This window comes from Camelus ferus, chromosome 29 (genome assembly GCF_009834535.1).
Source record: "Camelus ferus isolate YT-003-E chromosome 29, BCGSAC_Cfer_1.0, whole genome shotgun sequence".
Lineage (NCBI taxonomy): Eukaryota > Metazoa > Chordata > Mammalia > Artiodactyla > Camelidae > Camelus > Camelus ferus.
Window position 1 is genome coordinate 3166337 of NC_045724.1, and position 21524 is coordinate 3187860.

Below are 21524 nucleotides of genomic sequence, written 5' to 3' on the forward strand. Positions count from 1 at the left end.
GAAACCATGAAGTCTTCCTGGAATATTCTTGCTAGGCTCTTATCACGTAAATTTTCAGCAGAAGTTTTCTTAACCAGACTCCATTTAACATGTGTGCCAAGCTAAATGACTCTGTAAAACATGGCACACGCCCTTGTCTCATTGACTACCTGCAAATTGCACTTTAATAGCCTAATGTGCTATTTTCAATAAGTTTTATTCTTGACAATAGTCGATTGTGTTTGTTCCAAATCCTGCTCATGTCCTTTGCATTTTTCACTGTAATTAAAAGTGTAATTAAAAGTAATTAATCAAATACTGAACCAACAAATATTATGCATGTGAGCGAGTTCGTGTTTCTGTGAAAGCTAACAATGGCTCTATCGGAAAGACCTAACAGTTGTCAGTTGCAAAAGAAAATATCCCAACTGGATATAGGTAAGAGCCTGGGTAAAGCAAAACAAAATTTAATCTCTGCAAATGATTTTATTTCTTCTTCTCCTTAAATGAATTAATAGTAGAATTTATGGGTGTGTAACTGAGCAGGACCCTACTGTCATCAGTGGCCATCTGATATCTGCAATGGTGTTTGTATCTGTCTAATTGTCTAATGGTTTAAAGTGTTTTTCTCATGTTTTTGCTGACCAGGATTAGGCTGGAGAGGAGGGTAGCTTGGGTGGTCCACCCAACCCCCTCTCCCATGGTGCTGTGTGCAGGGATCTTGCTCTTTGCCCTGCTTTAGCCCCCAGTGCCCTCCTCTTGAACTTGACACTAAGAAACAGCAGTTGGGTGTTTTGTGCATAGCTTGCCCCAGTTGAGCATATCTGCAGTTGTTTTTGACCTCTTAATGGTTTCCTTGTATCCTGTTGTTCTAAGCCTGCAGCAGGAGATCCCAGGCCTCAGCCTGCTTAAAAGGCTAAAAGCATTTATCAACCCGACTTTAAACTGCACAAGTTTTCCTATGGAGCTCTTTCCACAGAGACCCTTCTTATGCATCCTTTGTTCTAGGTACAAGAATATTAAGAGAGTCCTAAAGCTGGAGGTGAACTTCGTACCCAGTAGAGGGAAGGGAACCATTGCATCTGCAAAAACAAGGACATCATTGCAGCAATTCGTTACCCTCTATGTGATCTCTATGTAAACTAGCCCCACCCCTTGAACTCTTGAACTTTTACTACACAACCCCATGCCTTCTCTCCCTGGAAGGCTTGCAGTCTTAGAGGCATTAGCCCACCATGACCTCCTTTGCCTGGAAAAGAAATAAAGCTGCCTTTTCTGCTTCATCCAAAACTGTCCTTGAGTCTAATTCAGTAAGTGGGGTACAGAGCATATGTTTTAGCAAAGGGAGTACAAAAAATACAGATCTCTAATGTGGATCCATACTCAAAAGGGACTTCTCCCTCCATCAAAACATGAGAAATACACAATATGTGTTAAATATTTTAAATAAAATAAAAGGCTTAAGCTACCAATAAGTTATTTTATATGATTCTCTGATTTTGTTTCAGTCAAATTATCACTCACTGATCCTGACATACCAGGACATCTGTAAATTTTTAGCCTCTTAGAAGTTAATGTTCCTAGCTTTCAGTTGAAGAATATGTAACTGTAGATATTTCTTTAGTTCTTTAATGTGGATTCTAAACTCAGTGAAGACAGGTACTACTTCTGATGACTCTACAGAGTTCTGGGTTTTAGACATACTTACTGATTGAGATATGATTCATTTTCATTACAATATTCTTTATGTCTTGTCATGTATATATTCATGCACACAGAAATAAATGTTTTATAAAAATGTTTCCATTCTTGAGAGTAGTATTAATAAAATTAATCCATAAATATCTTAAAATATTTTATAACATAAGTATAATTATACTGATCTTTTGATGCACGCCTGTAGTTTTTTAACTGCAAATTATGCTGATGTGTGGATGACTGATTTACATTCGCTCTCCATGTAGCAACATTCATCTAGTTAAATTAGGTGTCCAAGGGGCTAAGAAAACTTGTTTCACTTCCATTTGTTTTCTTCTAGTTTTATCGAGATGTATAATTGACACACAGCACTGTGTAAGTTTCAGGTTACAGCATAATGATTTGACTTGCCTACATCATGAAGTGATTATCACAGTAAGTTTATTGAACCTCCTTCATCTCATGTGGATACAATATTAAAGAAATAGAAACAAAAAAAAATTTTCTTGTAATGAGATTTTTAGGATTCACACTTAACAACTTTTAGTGTTAATTATATTTATGTGTCAGATAGTACATCACATCCCTAGTACTTATTTCTTACACCTGGAAGTTTGTACGTTTTGATTGCCTTCATCCAGGTCTCCCTCCCCCAACCCCCAACTCTGGTAACCACAGATCTTGCGTCTTTTTCAATTAGCTTATTTCTCTGTTTGTTGTAGAGTTATAATTGGCCTACAACACTATTAGTTCCTGTTACACAACATAGTGATTCGATATTTCCATACATTTCAAAACGATCACCATGATGTCTAGTTACGATATGTAATCACATAAAGATATGACATAGTTATTCACTATATCCTCTACACTGTACATTTCATACACAAGATATTTATTTTGCAACAAGAATTTTGTAACTTTTAATCTCCCTCACCTATTTCTTCAACTATTTTTTTTCTCACTTTTTTCTCCATATTTCCAGCCCTCGTTGCAATGCCAACTCAAGACCAGGACTATGGTGCTGGGATGTCACATGTACAAGGAGAAAAGGTGGGAGGGCTGGAAGGCTACTGGCACTTGGCTACAGGGGGTTGGTGTGGCTGAAATCCAGCTCACTATCCCCATCACCATGCTGCATGCCCTGGCACAGGGCTGCATCTGCCAAGAGAAAGATGTGCCTGTTTCTAGTTTACACAGAGGTGACATATGGTCTGGTGCAATTTCCATAACTACTCCTCACTCTGTCTTATATTTAGACTGAGTCTTGTGTCCTCATTCTGTTCTCAAACAAGCCAGGCACCCAATAATCTTTACCAAATGTACACTCTAAACTCAGTTCATGGTTTTCTGGGTAAAATATTTGAGTCTAATTCAGGATCATGTGCACTCAAAGACTTAATAGTTGTCTTTACACTACTCAGTAACATCTAAGTGAAAAAACGAAGGGGATAGAATGCTATGAGGACCTTTTTAACCATATGTCTATTTCCCACTGTTTATTATAGCAATAAAATTTCTTAGAACATCAAACAGTTTGGTGTTTCCTTCTGAAAGAGAAAACAGGGTACATTCTATAAATTGTGTGTGATCTATGAAGAGCACGGGGACTAGGAAAGTCTGGCCGGGAGCAGATGCAGAGTTGTAAATATGGAAATTGATGAAGGAAGGTTAATCCCCAAAGTGCACAATGACAAATAAGTGGATTGATAGAGACTTTATGACAAAAAAAAATTAAACTCCAGATTTTGCATTGCCTGGAGTCTTGACATGCCTACGTCTGCTTAACGCATAGACAGTTGCTTTGACTTCTTCAAATACCAGAACACCTTTTGGAGAAATAACATAATACAATAGAAAAAGGATTAATTTTCTCATTTGTCCATTCTGGATTTCAAATATGATGTTTACTAAAAGTCTGGCCTTGGAAAAATAAATTTTTGAACTTTAGTTTTCCTTAATATTAGTGTCCCTTAGTATAGTATCCCTTTATTAATATAAAATGAATATACCTGACTGATAAAGGGTTTTGAGAAGTAAATGAGACAATATGTGTAAAAGTAACTACAAAGTTGCTGACATCGAGTCCAATAAATGTTCATTTTTCCTTAGTCAGTTGGATTCCCTGTCTCAGCAGAGTGAAGTAACCAAATTAAATTTGAAACTAATGGAATAATCGTTTATGTTGTTCAATGGGTCAGGATGGAAGTGGTGGTGGAGTGCGGGCTATCCTCATTTTCAGAAGAAATGAATATTTTTCAAGTCCTCCATCATACTATGGAGTAACATGATTTAATAACGTTTTGTGTATTGTCCTAGGAACCTAAGTAGCTAATACTGCTTTCTTGGTGGTGTGGAAGGGAAAGCTAGGTCTTAATTGCAAATATATATGTCTATATACTAGCTTTGTGGAATATCATATTAGTTTTATCACAAAAAGTATAGCAATGCAGTTATAATCTCAATAGTAAAATTCAGACTTATAAAGTTATTTGAATATTCTTTTCTCAAATAAATTGTTATAGGATGCCTTTCAGTAATAAGTTCCCTGATGCATAAAGAATACAATTTCACTTGTACAAATTTTGCATTAATAATTTTAGAATTATTATAAATATCATTTTATCAGGTCCATTAACATCTACAGAGATAAAGTTTTGTGGAATCTCAATAGATCTGTTTATTAGTATAATATAGTCCATTTTAAAATGAAATACAAGTATTACATGTAAATCTGTTTTCATTTTCCTGAGATATTCTTAGCTCCTCCACACACATGCGTGCACACACACACACACACACTCTCTCTCTCTCTTTCTCTCTCTCTCTCTCTCTCTCTCTCATTCATCTGTAAGGTGTGATTCCAGAGAAAGAATTTAGGACTTCCAAATGTCAGAGTAAGGAAAACAAACTTAAACATGGTTTATGTTCTTAGCTATAGTCACTTTTTAGGAGATAGTCATTATAATGATTTATAAGATCTTCAAAAAAGAAGTCATATAGTTCATCTTTACTGTCAGTAGTTTTAAAAATGCAGTTCTGTAAAGCTGTGACATCAATATTTTTGCCTCTTTTTTTATGTTTTGCAATATCAGGAAAAGTGTTGCATGTTCTAAATCTGTGCTGTCCAATAGGGAGCCACTAGTCATGTGCACCTGCTGAGAACTGGAATGCAGCTACGTCAAACAGAGATATGCTGGAAGTATAAAATGCATGATGGATGTTGAAGATTTAAGATGAACATTTATTGCAAATAAAATGATGCAACATATCTAATAATTTTATGTTGGTTGCCTACTGAAATTAGATATATTGAGTTTAAAATGCAGTATTCATGGTTTTGCTCTCCATGGTTTCAGTGACTTGTGGTCAACTATGGTCTAAAAATATTAAATGGAAAATTACAGAAATAATCAATTCATAAGTTTTAAATTGCATTTTGTTCTGAGTGTTGTGAACACCCAGAACAGTAGTGATGAAATCTCACACTGCCCTGCTCTGTCCAGCCCAGGATATGAATCACTCCTTTGTTTCACATAACCTGCCCATTAGTCACTTAGTAGCCACCTTGGTTATCAGATCCACTGTTGTGCCATCAGAGTGCTTGTGTTCAAGTAACCCTTGTTTTACTTAATAATGGCCCCAAAGTGCAAGAGTGGTGATGTTAACAATTCAGATACGCCAAAGAGAAGCTGTAAGTGCTTCCTTTAAGTGAATGGGTGAAATTTCTTGAATTAATAAGGAATAAAACAAAATAATATGCTGAGGTTGCTAAGATCTATGGTAAGAATGAATCTTCACCTATGAAACCGTGGAGAAGGAAAAAGAAATTTGTGCTAGTTTTGCTGTCACATCTCAAACTGCAAAAGTTACAGCCACAGTGCTTGATAAGTGCTTAGTAAAGATAGAAAACAAGTTAAATTTGTACAGTAAGATATTTTGAGGGAGAAAGGTCACACTCATGTAACTTTTATTACAGTATATTATTGTAATTATGTTATTATTGGTTATTATTAATTTCTTACTGTAAGTAATTGATGTTAAACTTTATAATAGGTATGTATGTATAAGAAAAAGCACAGTATAGATAAGGTTTGGTCTGTAGACCTTGGAATGTATCCCCCATGGATAAGAAGGGACCACTGTATATAAATTTCATTTGTTTCTTTTTACTTTTTTAAATGTAGCTATAAGAAAATTTAAATTTTTATGTGCCTTCTGTTGTATTTCTATTGGAAAGCATTGTTCTAAAATTTTTACACTTCTTCAAAATCATATATAGTTACATTATAATCCTTTATGAATTATATGCTCAGTTTTGTGGTTCTTAAATCTTATTGCTCTTTATATAGCCATCAGGAATACAGTGGAAAAGAATTCAGTCATCACTGGCCAGTACAGTCTTATCAAACTACACAGACACTGCTTCCAATTTCTACTTCTTTATTTCATCTTTTTAAACATATTCAGGATCTCACCATACCCAACAGGAACCCTTTGGTCTAATGCATGTTCTTCTGCTGGACAGACTTGCAGTAGAATTCTGGTTAGCTTTCATACAGTAGTGAGCTGGGCCATAGAATTTGGAAGTAAATAAAATAATCTCTTTTCTATTTTCACTTCTCTTCCCTACTTAAAATCTGTAACACAGTATATATTGAACTACTTCCATTATTCTGGTTTCTGTCTTTGTTCATCTTATCTCTCCAAATGTGAAAGAAATTTCCAAGCAGAAGACATTCCAAAAAGCATGTATCTTCAAATATGATGAAAACTGGTAAGGACTTATGTTAATGAACTTCTAAAGTTGCAAAATTGGATGTGGCATCACAACTTTCAATAGAGTTTGCTTTTCATTCAATAGGTTGCTTTGGGTTTTTAGAAAACCAATTATAATTATATTTACTTATTTATAAAAAATAGTTATTATATAATATCTTTGACATACAGAAACTTAGAAGAAAGCAATCAGTACTATCAAGAAACAATAATCCTTGTTAACAGTCTGGTTATAGAGAGTATTTGTATTGCAGTACAAGAGTTAGTGTTTAAAGAAGTTCTGCTCTGAAATTTTTAGAGATAATTTTGATGAAAGTGAATGGCATTTATAACTCAGCATGTCTATAGATTTAACTGCCCACATATTTGTTGCTAAGAGAAAATAAAAATTATATTCATCTGTTTGGTTTGCTTAAAATGTGAGAAAATGCAGTTGGGTTGTTTTATTTTTTACATGGAAGAAAATGCAAATTTACCTCTAAATGTCAGAAGATAGAATGCCAAAAGTTAATTGCATTCATAAGAAAGAGTATAATTTTTGCAATGACAAAATGAAAGAAGCGATGGTCATATGGAGGAAGTAGAAAGAGGTAGGAAAAAAAGTGCTCCACAGAGGGCTTCAGCATTGCCTGGCTTGCTCATGAGGAGTCCTTTGGGGAATCTGAATTAATGAATGTTCTACTATTAAAACATATTTAATGGTATCCTATCTATTTCCAAGGATTTGAATTAATTAAATAAATGCTTAATTTATTTTGATTACTATCTAGCAGCCAGATAATTATTTCCATCAGCAGTAATTGTCTTTTACTTTACCTAATTGTTTAAGATGTTGTTCATCTTTATCTTACTATAATTAAATTAATTTTGAGGAAAAAAATTAAACTGCATCCTTCCTACAAAGCTTGTTTGGATGCATTCTTTGGATATTAATATACCTTTAACAAATTGCAAAATCACTTGAGAACAAAATCAATGATTTTATAGTGTATCGCTGTATTCGTTTCCTGTGGCTGCTGTAACAAACTGTCATAAACTAGGTGACTTAAAACTATAGCAACATATTCACTGGCAGTTCTGGAGGCCAGATGTCTGAAATCAAGGTGTCAACAGGGCTGTGCTCCCTCTGGAGGTCCCCTCTGGGGAGAACCCATTCCTTCCCTTTCTCAGCTTCTGGTCGTTGCTGGCATGGCTTGGCATCCCCGCCTTCTGAAAGCATCACTCCAATCTATTCACATCACCTTCTCCTCTGTTGTTGTCTCTATCAAATCTCCCTCTGCATCCTTCTTATAAGGATGCATCTGCTGGCACATAGGGCCCACCTGGATAATCCAGGATAAATTTCTCTCAAGAGCTGTACAATTACATGTATAGTTTAAGTTGAACAAAATGGCTAAAAATAAAAATGATTAGTTGATAGATTCAAAATTTTTTCCTCCTGGTGATTTTTGAAGAGAACAGACTTTCAAACTGCCTTTTAACTAGTGTTATTTTTAATATCATCCTAATCTTCGTCTTTAACAGTATATCAAGTACCAACCAGCCTTCATTTTCCCTGGATTATGAGTTAAAAACACTGTGCCTCACAGCATTCTTAATGGTTGACTGACCACAATGATACAATTTCCTCAAGTTTCTACTCAAAGATAGTAAAGCAACTAATTATGTTTCAATCAAAATTTAACAACAAAAGTGTGCTTAAGTATATTAAGATGAAATCAGTGAATACCATTTCTGTCAAATAAAGAAAATATATGCTACGTATTAACACAACCCATCTGTACTGAGCAGCACAGTTACATTACTTACTTCTGGGAGAAATATACCATAACTTTGGTCTAAAGACACACCAACACCAAAACATTCATTCATTTTTTTTTTTTATTCAACATATATTTCAAGGACTTACAAATTTTAAGCACTCTTTTGGGTACTGAAAAATAAGGTGAACATGTTCCAGAGGAATTTTAAGTCTACTGGGAAAACTGATTCTTAAGTTATTAACTGTAACATAGCGTGATGAGTGTTGAGATAAGACAGGGGGTTAGTAAATGCTGGCCCATGGGCTAACTCTGGCCTGAGGCCTATTTTTTTACAGATCTCCAGCTAGGAATATATTTTACATTTTTAAGGGAAGGAGGAGGAGAAACAAGGAAAGAAAAGGAGGAGGAGGAATAAAAATAAAGGAGAAGAAGAGGGAGATGGTAAAGAAGAAGAAGCAGAAGCAGAAGCAGAAGCAACAGACACTGTACATGACCTGCAAAACCTATATTTACTACATCGTCTTTTACAGAAAAAGTCTGCTGAACCCTCAGGTATGGGGTATACACAGATTTCTGGAAGCAAAGAGACAGAATTAGAACCTAAATTGATCTTGGAAAAATTATCTAAACAATAAATAAATTTAGTGAGGTGAAAGTTAAGGGACTTCTCCAGGAAGTGGGAACAGCACATGCAAACTCCTAGATGTGGAAGGGTACCACTAGAACTAACGGAAGTCCGGAATGTCTGAAACATGAGCAGAAGGGAGAAGAATGAGTCAGATGTAGAACTTGGAGACATAGGCATGGCCCAGATGCAACCAGGCTTTTAAACAATATTAAGGATTTTGAATTTTAACCAAATGACAATAAGAGAAAAAATATTGGGAAGGAGGTGAATGATAAAATAAAGTTCACTTTATTACCAGTTAGTACAGCTGAAGGTCTAGGGTATAGCATAACTGAGGGAAAAGAGAGTGGGAGCAGAGGAGAGGGAAAAATAAAAGTTAAAGTGGTGACAGAGAATTCTGGTGCTGGGTAAGATGGAAGAAGCACACAGACACATCACAGTACAAATGCTAAAAGACAAAGAAAAAGAAAATAACTTGAAGGCAGCAGAAGAAAAGTGGCTCATCACTTATACGTGAGCCATAAGGTTAACAGCTAACTTCTCATCGGAAACTATTTGAAGCCAGAAGACAATGGGATAATATATTCAAAGTGTGCCCAAAAAATAAAATAAAAAAATAAACATTGTCAACAAAGAATCCAAAAATATTTTTTCAAAAACAAATAAAAGCACTCCCAGTTAAACAAAACCTGAGATTATCATCGCTAGCACTTACTCATTAAAAGAAATACTACAGGAAGTTTTCAGGCTGAAAGGAAATAACACCAAACAATAATTCAGATCTGCTTAAAAAATCAGAAAGTAACCCTAAAGGTAAATATGTAATTATAGAAGGTGACATAAATGTATATTTCTTATCCTTCTCTTACTTGTCTTAGAGAATGATTGTGTGAAATAATAAGCTCATAATTCTGATTTGAGTCTATGATATAAAAATGTAATATACTTGCCGATAACAGCACAAGGAGGCAGATGGGAGCAAACTTATACTGGACTAAGGAAAGGATATCAGATGGTCACTCGAATTTATAGGAATAAATGAAGATAACTTGAAATGGTAAATAAGGTGCTTAATGTAGCAAATACTATAAATATACACTTATTCACTCTTTTTCTCATGTTTTTTAAAAGACATAAAACTATTAAAATAATAATGATAACTTATTGTTGGGTTTGTAACATATAAATTCAATATGTATAACAATTAATAACACACAAAGGGCAAAAGGAAATAGAGGTATGCATTGCAGCATGTCTATATCTAACTGGAAATAAGTTAATAAAAATTTGAAGTAGATTCTCATAAATTTAGCTGTATATGGTTAGCCCGAGAGCACGTATTAGAAAAATAACAAATATAGTAAAAAATTCGTTTTTCTGCTCCAATATGTAAGGAGCTTGGAGGTCACCACTACATTATAACAAGTAGAAAGCTGAAAAACCAAGAATTTTTTCATACTAGAAATGAGGTTACAGGTCAAATTGCTGCCCGCAAAATTGGAGGAACTGACAGGTAAATACACAGAATCACAACTTACTAAAGCAGAAACTTCCATAGAAACCAGGATTGAAGTAGGAAAAAAAAAACTGTAACTGACAAATTGCTGAAGGTTCACTGTGGACAAATCTGAGGATTAAAAATTCCAAAGGGACCCAGACATCAGGGAATCCCCATACTTTTATGAGTTTTACCTCCTGGATCTCTACCAGGTTCCTACAGTAGATATATGGGAATAATCTAAATGTCCAACTCAAAGGTAAGGTTAAATGTTTTAGAGAAGCACTCATAAAGAAATAGTACATAAAATATTAAAACTATGAAAAATTATAAATTCCAACAATGTAATGTAAAGAAAATTATCCAAAATTGCATTAAACTCACCATGACCTGGAGGAAATGTTTTCCATTTAATGAGTGCAACTAGCTCATAGATGGATAAAGTTGGCCACTCCTTATAATATGGACACTTAAGAATTAATTTCACCTTACGTTTATTTTCCAGTTTTGTCTTTTCCTGAAAAAAACTCATTGTCAAAATTTTTATGTAAGATAATTTTTAAAAAGAGGAGAGAGAAAGTTAACAGATAAATGGCAGTAAAAGTAAAATAAAGGTTATATGAATGTAGGTTACTATAAAATGCACTTGAATTTTATAGGCGCATGACCATATAATCATACTGAAAGTTTAATCTTCAGATCTGCTACCAAAATATTTTCTCCCCTTTCAAAATATTTTTAGACTTCTATAAATGTTTTAGCATTTTGTAAACACCCTATCATATTCAAGCCTACATTCAAAGTTGTGTTTAATAATATCAAATAAGTGATATGGATATTTTGAAAGTAAAAACAAACATAAAAAACATCATTTTTTAGCCAGCCACTCTGAAACCAGGAATTTGGAAGGAAGCTGAATGCTGGAAAAGTCTTCTGTATCACTGACCCTGAGACCACTGTATTGAACAAAACTCGAACTATCAGAGATCTCAATAAGGAAGACCAATGTCTCATTTCCCTCCAACGTGAGCACCTCCCTGTGACTGACGCTAGTGCCCTGTGGTACCTGAACCAGGGTTAAACCCTGTGACGAGGAGCTTGCATACAGCATGACTATGGGGCCGCCCAAAACTTCCTCTGCCATCCGGAGGAGGAGAAACAGGAGAGAGGGGAATTTTGGGATTTGATTGAAAGAGAATAAATTGTTAGGCTTGAAGAAAATAAGTTATCCTAATGCAGCAGAATTAGGGGATGGGAATTAAGCTGTGCTCACCTATTCAGGGTTTTGATGTGTATTATAACAATTTAACAGTATGCCAATAACTACCAAGTATTTTTTCCCAAAGGTAGACTGTAGAGGCTAGAGATCTGCCTCTCTGATTGTTCAGTATCCCTAACACATGAATATACTGCTGACAACCAAAACATGTATTTGTTGAATGAACAAATAAATGATTGAGTGAATCTTTAATTCATGAAAAACCAAAGCACTCAAACATTTAATAAATTATATTCACAGAGACTTTTCTCTCCACTTCAACTACTCATGAGAGGCTTAAGTGATGTTCATCAAATAAACCATATATTAATGGTCTCCAGTTCAAGCCAAATTAAAGCATAAAAGTGATATGGACATCTTTCTACAGAGGCAAAACTGTGTTAATTTACATCCATACTGTGTTAGTATATAAATTAAATATGGTCATACCGATTTTAACTTTGCACAATTCTTTGCAGGGATTTTAAGAATTTCACAATCTTCTTCTGTCACCACTGAGTAAGCCTTTGTTTCTGATTCAATCTTAGCTGTAACTTCCAGGGTTCCAAAGGTACTCCATTGTCCAAGCTGTAAAAGCACCAAAGGCAGCTTACATGTCATTGTCATTCATATCATTAACATAAAAATACCAGTGATAGTCAATCTAGGAGAGTCTGCAAAAGGCAGAATTGTAGGTCCTACTCCAGGTCTTTGATCCCTGAGCAGTCTTGCATGGATGTCATACTTCTCCCAAATGTCACTTTTCCAAAGCAAGAAAAAAAATTTCTTTCACTAGCATGAAGAAAATAAGTTATAAGAGTAGATCTTCTGTTTTATTGACTGATTCATTCTAAGACATGAAATAATGCTTGGTACAGAGTAGCCATTCAATAAAGATTTGTTGAAGGAATGAGGATAATGGTGCACTTATATCCATGGTCTGTCTTCTTTGTATTTTATGATACTCATATGATATTAGTAATAATGAAAGTCAGTATAGTGTTAATGTAAAAATCACTGGCATATGTATGTATTCACATAGGGTCTCCTAGTTTATTATATTACAAGTAAATATTAAGCATGGCAAAAATAGTACCACTAGACTACATATTGTAAGTTTATTAGGATGTAGTGAGAATGTGTATACTGACATAGAAGATCTATATTCATGTTTGCCTGGAAAAAATTAGAGGAAATGTAACAACAACAACAACAAAAGTTTAGAAATATATATAGGATTGAGAAGCTTAGAGAAAACATCAGGTTACTACGGCCATCTAATGATAATATGGGAGGACCTCCATCTTCTACTTCAAATCCATAGAAAGACTGAATAGTTTTCTTTTTGGTTAACTATATAGCTGAGATTGAATCTGGAAGTTCAGAAATAAATAGTGAATTTAAACAGTTATTGCTGAAGTCAAAGTGGTCCACAGGGATATCAAATGAGGATGAAGGCCTGAGGAGGTTGAGTTCAGGGTCTTCTCATGCATATGGGAAAAGAAGATGCGACTCAGGTCCATACAAGTTGAAGAACTGGAATTGAGCCCTTTTGCCAAAAGCCTAGGACCTTGGAGGGTCGCCCCACACGTGAAATGGAGACAACAAAAGCTCCACCCACTAATCTAACTGTGGAACTGGGTAGACTTGTCATAAAGTCAGGATTCTAGGTCTACAACTTGTGTGGGTGCAGAGTGTACATTCACACATAGTGCAGGACCTAAAGCTAATGGAAAGCCTGGTACACAACTGAAAACAAAACAAAACAAAACAAAACAAAAAACTAGGATCCAGGAAAGTTCAAATTTAAAACTTTATGTATGAATTTAGGAGAAAAGGAACTTCCACAGAAGACAATCCCTGCTGATAACAATCACAATAAGAAGTTGCAAACCACACAAGTGAGCAAACCCCTATGAAGGAAAGTCAACTAGAAAAAAAGCTGAACACCCTAAAAGAAGTACAAATTTAATATATTTAGACCATAAAACCAGAGCATAACATTATGGAAGCAAAAAGAGACAGTCTGTAGAAGAAAAAATTAATTAAACTTCTGTAAGTAAAAAATAAAGTTATTGATAGAAAAACACAATGAACACACTAATTAGCAGATTAAAACTAAAGAAAGAATTCATGACATGGACAAAATATGAGAAAATCATTCAGAGTGAAATACATAAAATATAGAAGGAATGGAAATAAGTGGGAGATTTTAAAAGATATTGAAGATGAATGGAGATCATTCATCATATATGTAATAGGATTTTTAGAAGAAACCAAAGAGAATGGGAGTGAGGTGACACATAAGTGACAATGGCTGCAAATTTTCAGAATTGAGAGAAGAGATGAGTCTTAAAACTGAAGGAGCACACACGTCTAGATACATATTTATATTTTATATCACTTCTCAAAATTTGGTGTACTTCCTTAAACTTTCTCCTCCAAATCCTTCTTCATCATCTTATTAGCTATTGGTGATTCCAAGCAGATGTTTCCTATGTATTTTTTCCAGATTTTCTAATTGTTTTTTAAGTATAAGACTTAATCTGAGTTACCTAATAAATTATGAAAGCACAAATCCTCCATGACTTTAATATTCTTAAGGCTTTCTTTCATTAATTGATCTCATGAGATTCCTTAATATTTTTAAGAAACTATTCAATTTCCAATACTCTTTATACACCCACTTATTTTAGTTGAATTAATTTAAAAATTATTAATGTTTATAACATTTCCATTCTGTTCTGTAACTATGGTTGTCTTCAAAATGCTCAGGAAAATAACTTTCAAACTAGAATTGTATATTTACTTAAAATAACAATATAGAGTGAGGATGGAACACATGATAATTTTAGGCATCATGTGAAACAAATTACTAAAAGATGAATTTAAGCTAGAATAATATTGAATCCAAAGGGAAGATATGCATAGAAGTTGATAAAGAAGATTAGTAAATATAAATAACATTTATTGATATATAGTAATTTTTCATGGCTAATATAGAATGCCTTTAAGACAAGATAAATTCAAAATATTTTGCAGGGCAGGTAATTAGGCTTATTTTTTAATTTACTTTTAATGGAGGTACAGGGGATTGAACCCAGGACCTCTCGCATGCAAAGCATGTGCTCTACCACTGAGCTATACCCTCTCCACCAATTTTTTTTTTTTTTGAGTAAAGGTAGATTTATTTACAGATACATAGTGCATAGAGTGTAGGCTGTTTCAAAAGGCAAGAGAAAGGCCACAAAGTGTGGGCACTGGGTGCTCAAATTAAAGTAAAAGTAGATAGAGTGCTGGCCATCTCCAAAGATGAGGGAGCAAGAGAGGCAGCCTCCTCACCAAATTTAAAATAATTTTACAACAGTAACTACAAAGAGAGAAGCAGGAAGATAGAATTAAAATATTTGGAAATGTTTATGCTCTAAAACTAGGAAAGAAAAAAGATTTATGTAGCTTTTCTTAATTCAAATTATAAATGTAATATTATAGAAATGAGAACTTGATAAATGGAAAAAAGAAAATAAACACAATGATATAAAAATAAGTGATAAAATTTTCTCTGTATCTAAAATATCTCATAAACACCAATAATTTGACCTAAAAAATAAAAACAACAAAAGTAAATGATTATTAAAAAATGACAAACATATTTTTGAAAATTTCCAGAAGAGACGAACTAAATGAACCACACACAGAAGAAAAATGCTCACCCACTCTAGAAGACACAGAGGTGTACATGGCACACATGTTTATTCATCCATCAGATTGCAAATATTAAAGTACTCTAACCTGTGGGACTGGGAGATACTTTAATTCATAACTCGAGGAAATGTAAAACCTTTAAAAATGGGAAATAAGTAATCTGGCAATATTTATTTGGTAAAATAAACAAAGAATGCATGAAATACTTTATCCAGAAACCCATTTCCTAGAAATCTACTTTAAATAAATATTTTCTTAAGGATATATTTAAAGAAGTTTAATGCAGCGCTTTTTAGTAACTCCTAACTGGAATCTCCTTTCATGGTCACCAACTTTAGATCAATATATGTGTGTGTGTGTGTATATGTATGTAGTGTATGTGTCTATGTATGTGTACATATGCTTGTGCATATATTATATATATATATTCAACCAACTCTAAGTTTTAACATATTGTTAAAAAATTAGTAATATCTACATATCTTAACCTGTAAGAATTCTTAAGATGAAAAGAAAAGTAGGAGGTGAAAAATGTATGTTAAAATCAATTTTTATAAAGTGAAAACAATTTTTTAAGTGTGTTCAATTGTTTTACTGCTGGCGTCAGTTCAGAGAGAGACGTACAAGTGTGAACACAAGGCTGTTCAGAGAAGAGGTGGAATAAAAATGATAAAAGATGTATTAACTTTTTTTTCAAACTTCCCTGTAGATTTTCAATGATAAAAGTGAGTATGTATTAAATTTTGGACATTTTTAAAGAACTTTAAAATTCAGGTTCAAAACAACATTCTGCATTATTTTCCATACTTGTGTTATCTCTCTTAATATCTTTATATTGATACATTAAATACCTTAACTGATATATATCAAATGTTTACAATTGTTATCTCTAGATGATAGAGTTGTAGATAATTATCTTTATTATTTTGTGCCTCTGCATTTTCTGAATTTTTCAGTAAATATAATTAAAAAGTAGACAACATTATAAAGCTATTTAAATGACTTACAACTCAACCTTTCTCAGTTTTTTGGTAAATGTTTCTTAAGTTTATGTAGACAGTCCTATTTTGGTGGGGATAGTTAGTGGAGATGCATAAAAAGAAGTTTTACTTCTAAATTCTCAAGTTATTTTACTAAAAAAATAAATTGATAGATGACTTTATTGGGAAATAATGTATTCCCATGATATGAAAATTAACTTCTCTAATAATGCATAACCCAATTTGCATCTGAATAATGAACTGGTAAATCCATTAATATTTCTTTTGAATAAAAGCACCATGTTGGGATTTGTTTTAAACTGCATTTTGCAAAACATAAACTTTTCTAAAAAACAGAAGACTTTTTATAGGTGTAACCTTTGTTCTTGTATTATTTTTCCATTGCTTCTAGCTTCCAGGCACATTAAACAAGTACAATAACTAAAATTACAGCTGCTATTTTTAAACCAAGGAAGGTCTTGTTCTTAACACTACGAAACATAGTTTCTTTTTTTTTTCCCTAAGGGGCTAAAGCAGCAGACAGAGAAAATACAAAACCTCTACAGATCAGGGGTTTGTGACTGAGGTCTAAGGATGGACTTAAAGATTCTTAAAATCTTAATATATAATGCCACAGTATGCAATTATTTGTAAACTTCCATTTTTGTTGAATGCCTATAGCTTTCATTACATTTGCAAAGTTGTCTCTGTCCCCAAAGAAGGTTAAGAAGCATTGCTCCAGATAGAAAAATATTACTTTCTGCCATGATTTAAATGGCTTATATAGAAAGTACATTCTCACATCCAAACAATGTTGTACAGTAAGAGAGGGATACGAAGGTATTGCATTTTATAATCTTTCATGTATTTACGGAGGATTTGGGCCATATTGGGGCTGTATTTTGATATCTAGAAGGTAGAAGAAGTAGGAACAAACTTAATGTGAGGACAAGCTGCTTGGGACCTAATCACTCCACTGGCTGAGAGATTGGATTATGTGACTCTATAGGAAGTCCCTGGGTACATGCATTCCAAACCGGTATGCTGAGTCAAAGAAGGTGTTTTTCATTATAGGAAAAGAACTGATCTTTTAAGATTATATAATTAACTATGTAAATTAAACCTACAAATCAAGTCGATTTTTAGATATAGTCAATAAATTCCTTTTTAAAAGTTGGCTAAACAAGACATCCTTTTATGTCCCTCACACATTTTAGCAAGAATTGTCTAGACGTCATAATGAATAAGACAAGTAGAAGTTCTTTATATTTTTTCTAAAACAGAGTCATTCTTTCAAACACCCTCAGGGGTTTTCTACCTCTTCAACTGTTCACATGAAACACTTGTCTGAAATAATCTAGCACTGTGACTGCTTGTCTGAATTCTACCCAGCTTCAAGATCCAGTTTAAATTTCATCTGTTCCACAAAGTCACCTGGTTCATCCCAGTCACGCTTCTGATTTATAATAAAGTATGTCTGCTATTGTTTTGTTATATAGCATGCAATGCTTTCATAAGTAAGGACACTCTAAAGAAAAGTAATAGAACATTAAATCACTATCTTCAAACTTTGAGGATAAAAAAATGTGTTTCTTTCCCTGTAACACAGAAGATACTCGGGAGCAAAGGAACCTGGGTTGTATGATCATCACGTGGTGTCATTTTAAGACCAGTGTTCTAATCAAGTGTCTTTAAGTTTAGAAAGTCCGTTTGTAAAATATGCATTGCTCTTTAGGTAAATCTTGAAACTTGGTGTCAAGTTTATCTGATGCCTTGCTTAATTCCACAGTGGTTTAAATTTGAATCATTTGAATCATTTGAATCGATCTTTTGAAATTTGTTGAGACTCAACTTAGGCCTTAGCACAAAATCAATTTTTTTAATGTTTCATATGCACTTAAAAAAATGTACATTCTGCAATTATTGTTTGCCATGTTGAATACAGGTCTATTAGATCAAGTTTGTTAATTATGTTGTTCAGAATTTCTATATCTTAACTGATGTCTTTTTTTTTGGTCTAGTTCTTTATCAGTTACTCAGCAATATCTATTAAAATCCCCCACTATAGTTATAAATTTATTTCTTTCTTTTCTCCATCAATTTTCACTTTGTATATTTTGAGGTAATAATTTTAGTGCATTTAAATTTCACAATCATCATAAATATTCCTTTTTATCTTTAATGATGCTCTTGTAATAAAGACTCTTTTGCCTACTATTATAGTAGCCTTCTTTTAGTTAGTGGAATCTAATTTATTATCTTCCATTATTTTACTTTGCAAATTTCTGTTTCTTTGTAATAAGGTGTGGTAGCATATAGGTGCTATTTTATCTAGTCTGACAATTTTTTTTATTAATTGAAATATTTAGTCTGTTTACATTTAATGTAATTATTGACATGTTTGGGTTTAAATCGGACATCTTAATATTAGCTTTCTATTTTATGATCTGTTATTGTGTCATTTTTTTCCATTGCTTCATCTTTAATTAATCAAATATTGTTCTATTATTTTATTAGCTTTTTAACTTAGTATATGTTCTTTAATTTTTCTTTTGGTGATTACTCTAGCAATAACAAAATACATTTTTTCTTACTAGAATGTAGAATGTACTCTAAAGTATTACTTTTTTCACTTTCCAGAAAGGCATAGACTCAACAAATCTTCAAATTCATTCACCTTATCCTCTTGTTGGTTTTACCACTGTTGATATATTTGATTTCTATATGCATGTAAAACGCTACAGGTAACACTGTTTTGTACAGTCAAGGAATATTTAGATTAGCCACATATTCACCCGGTTTCTTTGTTCTTCTGTCCTTTCTACATTTTTGTAGTTTATCTGAAATAATATTTTTTTTCTACTGAAGTCCTTCACCTTGGGACTCCTTTTAGTGCAGGTCTCCTGGCAATGAGAGCTCTCTCTACTATTTGTCTGAACACATCTTTATTTTGCCTTTATTTAAAAATTATTTTTCCACTGGTTTTAGAAGTCTAGGTTGCCAGTTATTTTTATCTCGATACTTTAAGAAATGTCATTCCATGTTTTCTGACACAATCATCTGTTGAGAAAGCATTAAAATTTCCCCTTTAGCATATTGCGTCTTTTCTATCTACTTCAACTTTAAGACTTTCGCTGACTTTGGTTTTCATTAGTTTTTAACGTGTCCAGGTGTAATTACCTAGCTTGTAATTCATACAGAAACTGGAACCTGTTGTTTGATGTCTTTCCACTCTCAGGAAAAAAAAAATTTAAATGAATGCTACTTCAGGAAATACCAAATATTGTTTCCAGCAGATTCTTATTCCTCTCTTTCTTAAAATTTTTATTATAAACTTGTCAGAATTTTTTATCACCTCATTATCTATCTTATACTCTTTTCTGTATCATTTATCTTTTTTCTCTTCAAAGTTACTTGTAATATTTTCTATGAATCTGTTTTCCAATTCAGTAAATCTCTTATGTTGTATCTAATCTGCTGATAAAGACATTTATTGAGTTATTAATTTGTTATTATATTGTTAAATTACGAAGTCTCAATTTTTTTTAACAATTTCAGTTTTATAGTAAAATTCTCCTTTCATCTGTTTTCTTCAAAATACAATCACAATTATTTTAAACCTATAACTCCCATAACTATATTACCCATGAGTTAGCTGTATTGCTTTTTTCTCCTGAGTTTTTGTTATTTTGTCTTACATACTGCCCTTCTTGGTAATTTTTTATTCAATGAGTACAAAAAACTGTTAGGACTCTAGATGATATCATTCTCTGAGATGTTTTGTTTTTGTACTGACAGTCAATTAGTATATAGCAGATTAATATAATACAATGAAGAATTGAGATGTTTTGAGGCTGATTTTTGTCCTGGGTTTCTATTGATAGACTAACATGTTTATCAGAACCTCTTATTCTTGGCAGACACACAACTCAATCTGTCATGCTGTGAAACTGATGACAATTCTTCTTGCTAGATTTGTAGCTGCATATTTTTACTTGGGTTCTGTGATCATTAATTTTATGTAATCATTAATTTGACTGGACCATGGAGTTCCCAGATCTTTGAGCAAAACATTATTCTGGCTATTTCTAGAAGGGTGGTTTTGGAGGAGATGAACCTTTAAATTAGTAGACCGAGTAAAGCAGATTGCTGTCCATAATGCAGTGGCCTCAACTATTCAGTTGAAGGCCTGAATAGAATAAAAGGCTGACAAGTTTGTAATAAAAAGTTTAAGAAAGAGGAATAAGAATTGGCCAGAAACAATATTTGGTATTTCCTGAAGTAGCATTGGTTTAAATTTTTTTTCCTGAGAGTGGAAAGACATCAAACAACAGGTTCTAGTTTCTGTATGAATTACAAGCTAGGTAATCACACCTGGACACGTTAAAAACTAATGAAAACCAAGTCAGAGAAAATCTTAAAGTTGAAGTAGATAGAAAAGACACAATATGCTAAAGGGGAAATTTTAATGCTTTCTCAACAGATGATTGTGTCAGAAAACATGGAATGACATTTCTTAAAGTATCGAGATAAAAATAACTGGCAACCTAGACTTCTAAAACCAGTGGAAAAATAATTTTTAAATAAAGGCAAAATAAAGATGTGTTCAGACAAATAGTAGAGAGAGCTCTCATTGCCAGGAGACCTGCACTAAAAGGAGTCCCAAGGTGAAAGACTTCAGGTAGAAAAAAAATATTATTTCAGATAAACTACAAAAGGCTGACCCACTTCCAAATCAGGGAGAATTTTCCTGCCCATTGACCCTTAAACTGATTATCCTAAATAAACATCAGCAATTCCTGGTTCTACAGCAGTAGCCAGTCTTCAGACTCAAAGTGGATATTGGTCATAGATTTTGAACTTGCCAGCCTCCATAACTGCTTGATCCAATTTCTTATATCTATCTTCTATCTATCTATCATCTATCTACCTATCATCTGTCTATCTATCATCTATATATCTATTATCTTTCTATCATCTATCTATCATGTATCTATCATCTGTCTATCTATCATGTATCTATCTATCTATCATCTATCTACCTATCATCTACCTACCTATCTATCTATCATCTATCTATTTATCATCTATCTATCATCTATCTACCTCCTATTGGCTCTGATATACAGAGATTTACAGTGTTTGGCTTCTTATTTTGTGAAACAGGATTAGGCAAATGCCTAAAGGATGACAGGGTACCAAGCTCCCTTTCCTCTGATTTTCTTTGTCCGGTATC

General features: G+C 33.3%; 1 protein-coding gene and 1 non-coding gene across 2 annotated transcripts in view; both read right to left on the bottom strand.

Annotated features, from left to right (window-relative positions):
• Positions 1 to 21524, bottom strand: part of CNBD1 (cyclic nucleotide binding domain containing 1) — a 230433-nt gene that overhangs the window by 45072 nt on the left and 163837 nt on the right. Inside the window, exons 8-9 of the mRNA XM_032469909.1 lie at positions 12054 to 12191; positions 10730 to 10862 (exon numbers count right to left, since the gene is read on the bottom strand). Coding sequence (XP_032325800.1) covers positions 10730 to 10862; positions 12054 to 12191 — 271 coding nt within the window. The remainder of the gene's footprint in view (positions 1 to 10729; positions 10863 to 12053; positions 12192 to 21524) is intronic.
• TRNAA-UGC lies at positions 14683 to 14754 on the bottom strand. Its single transcript has one exon. It is a non-coding gene; the product is annotated as a tRNA-Ala (tRNA).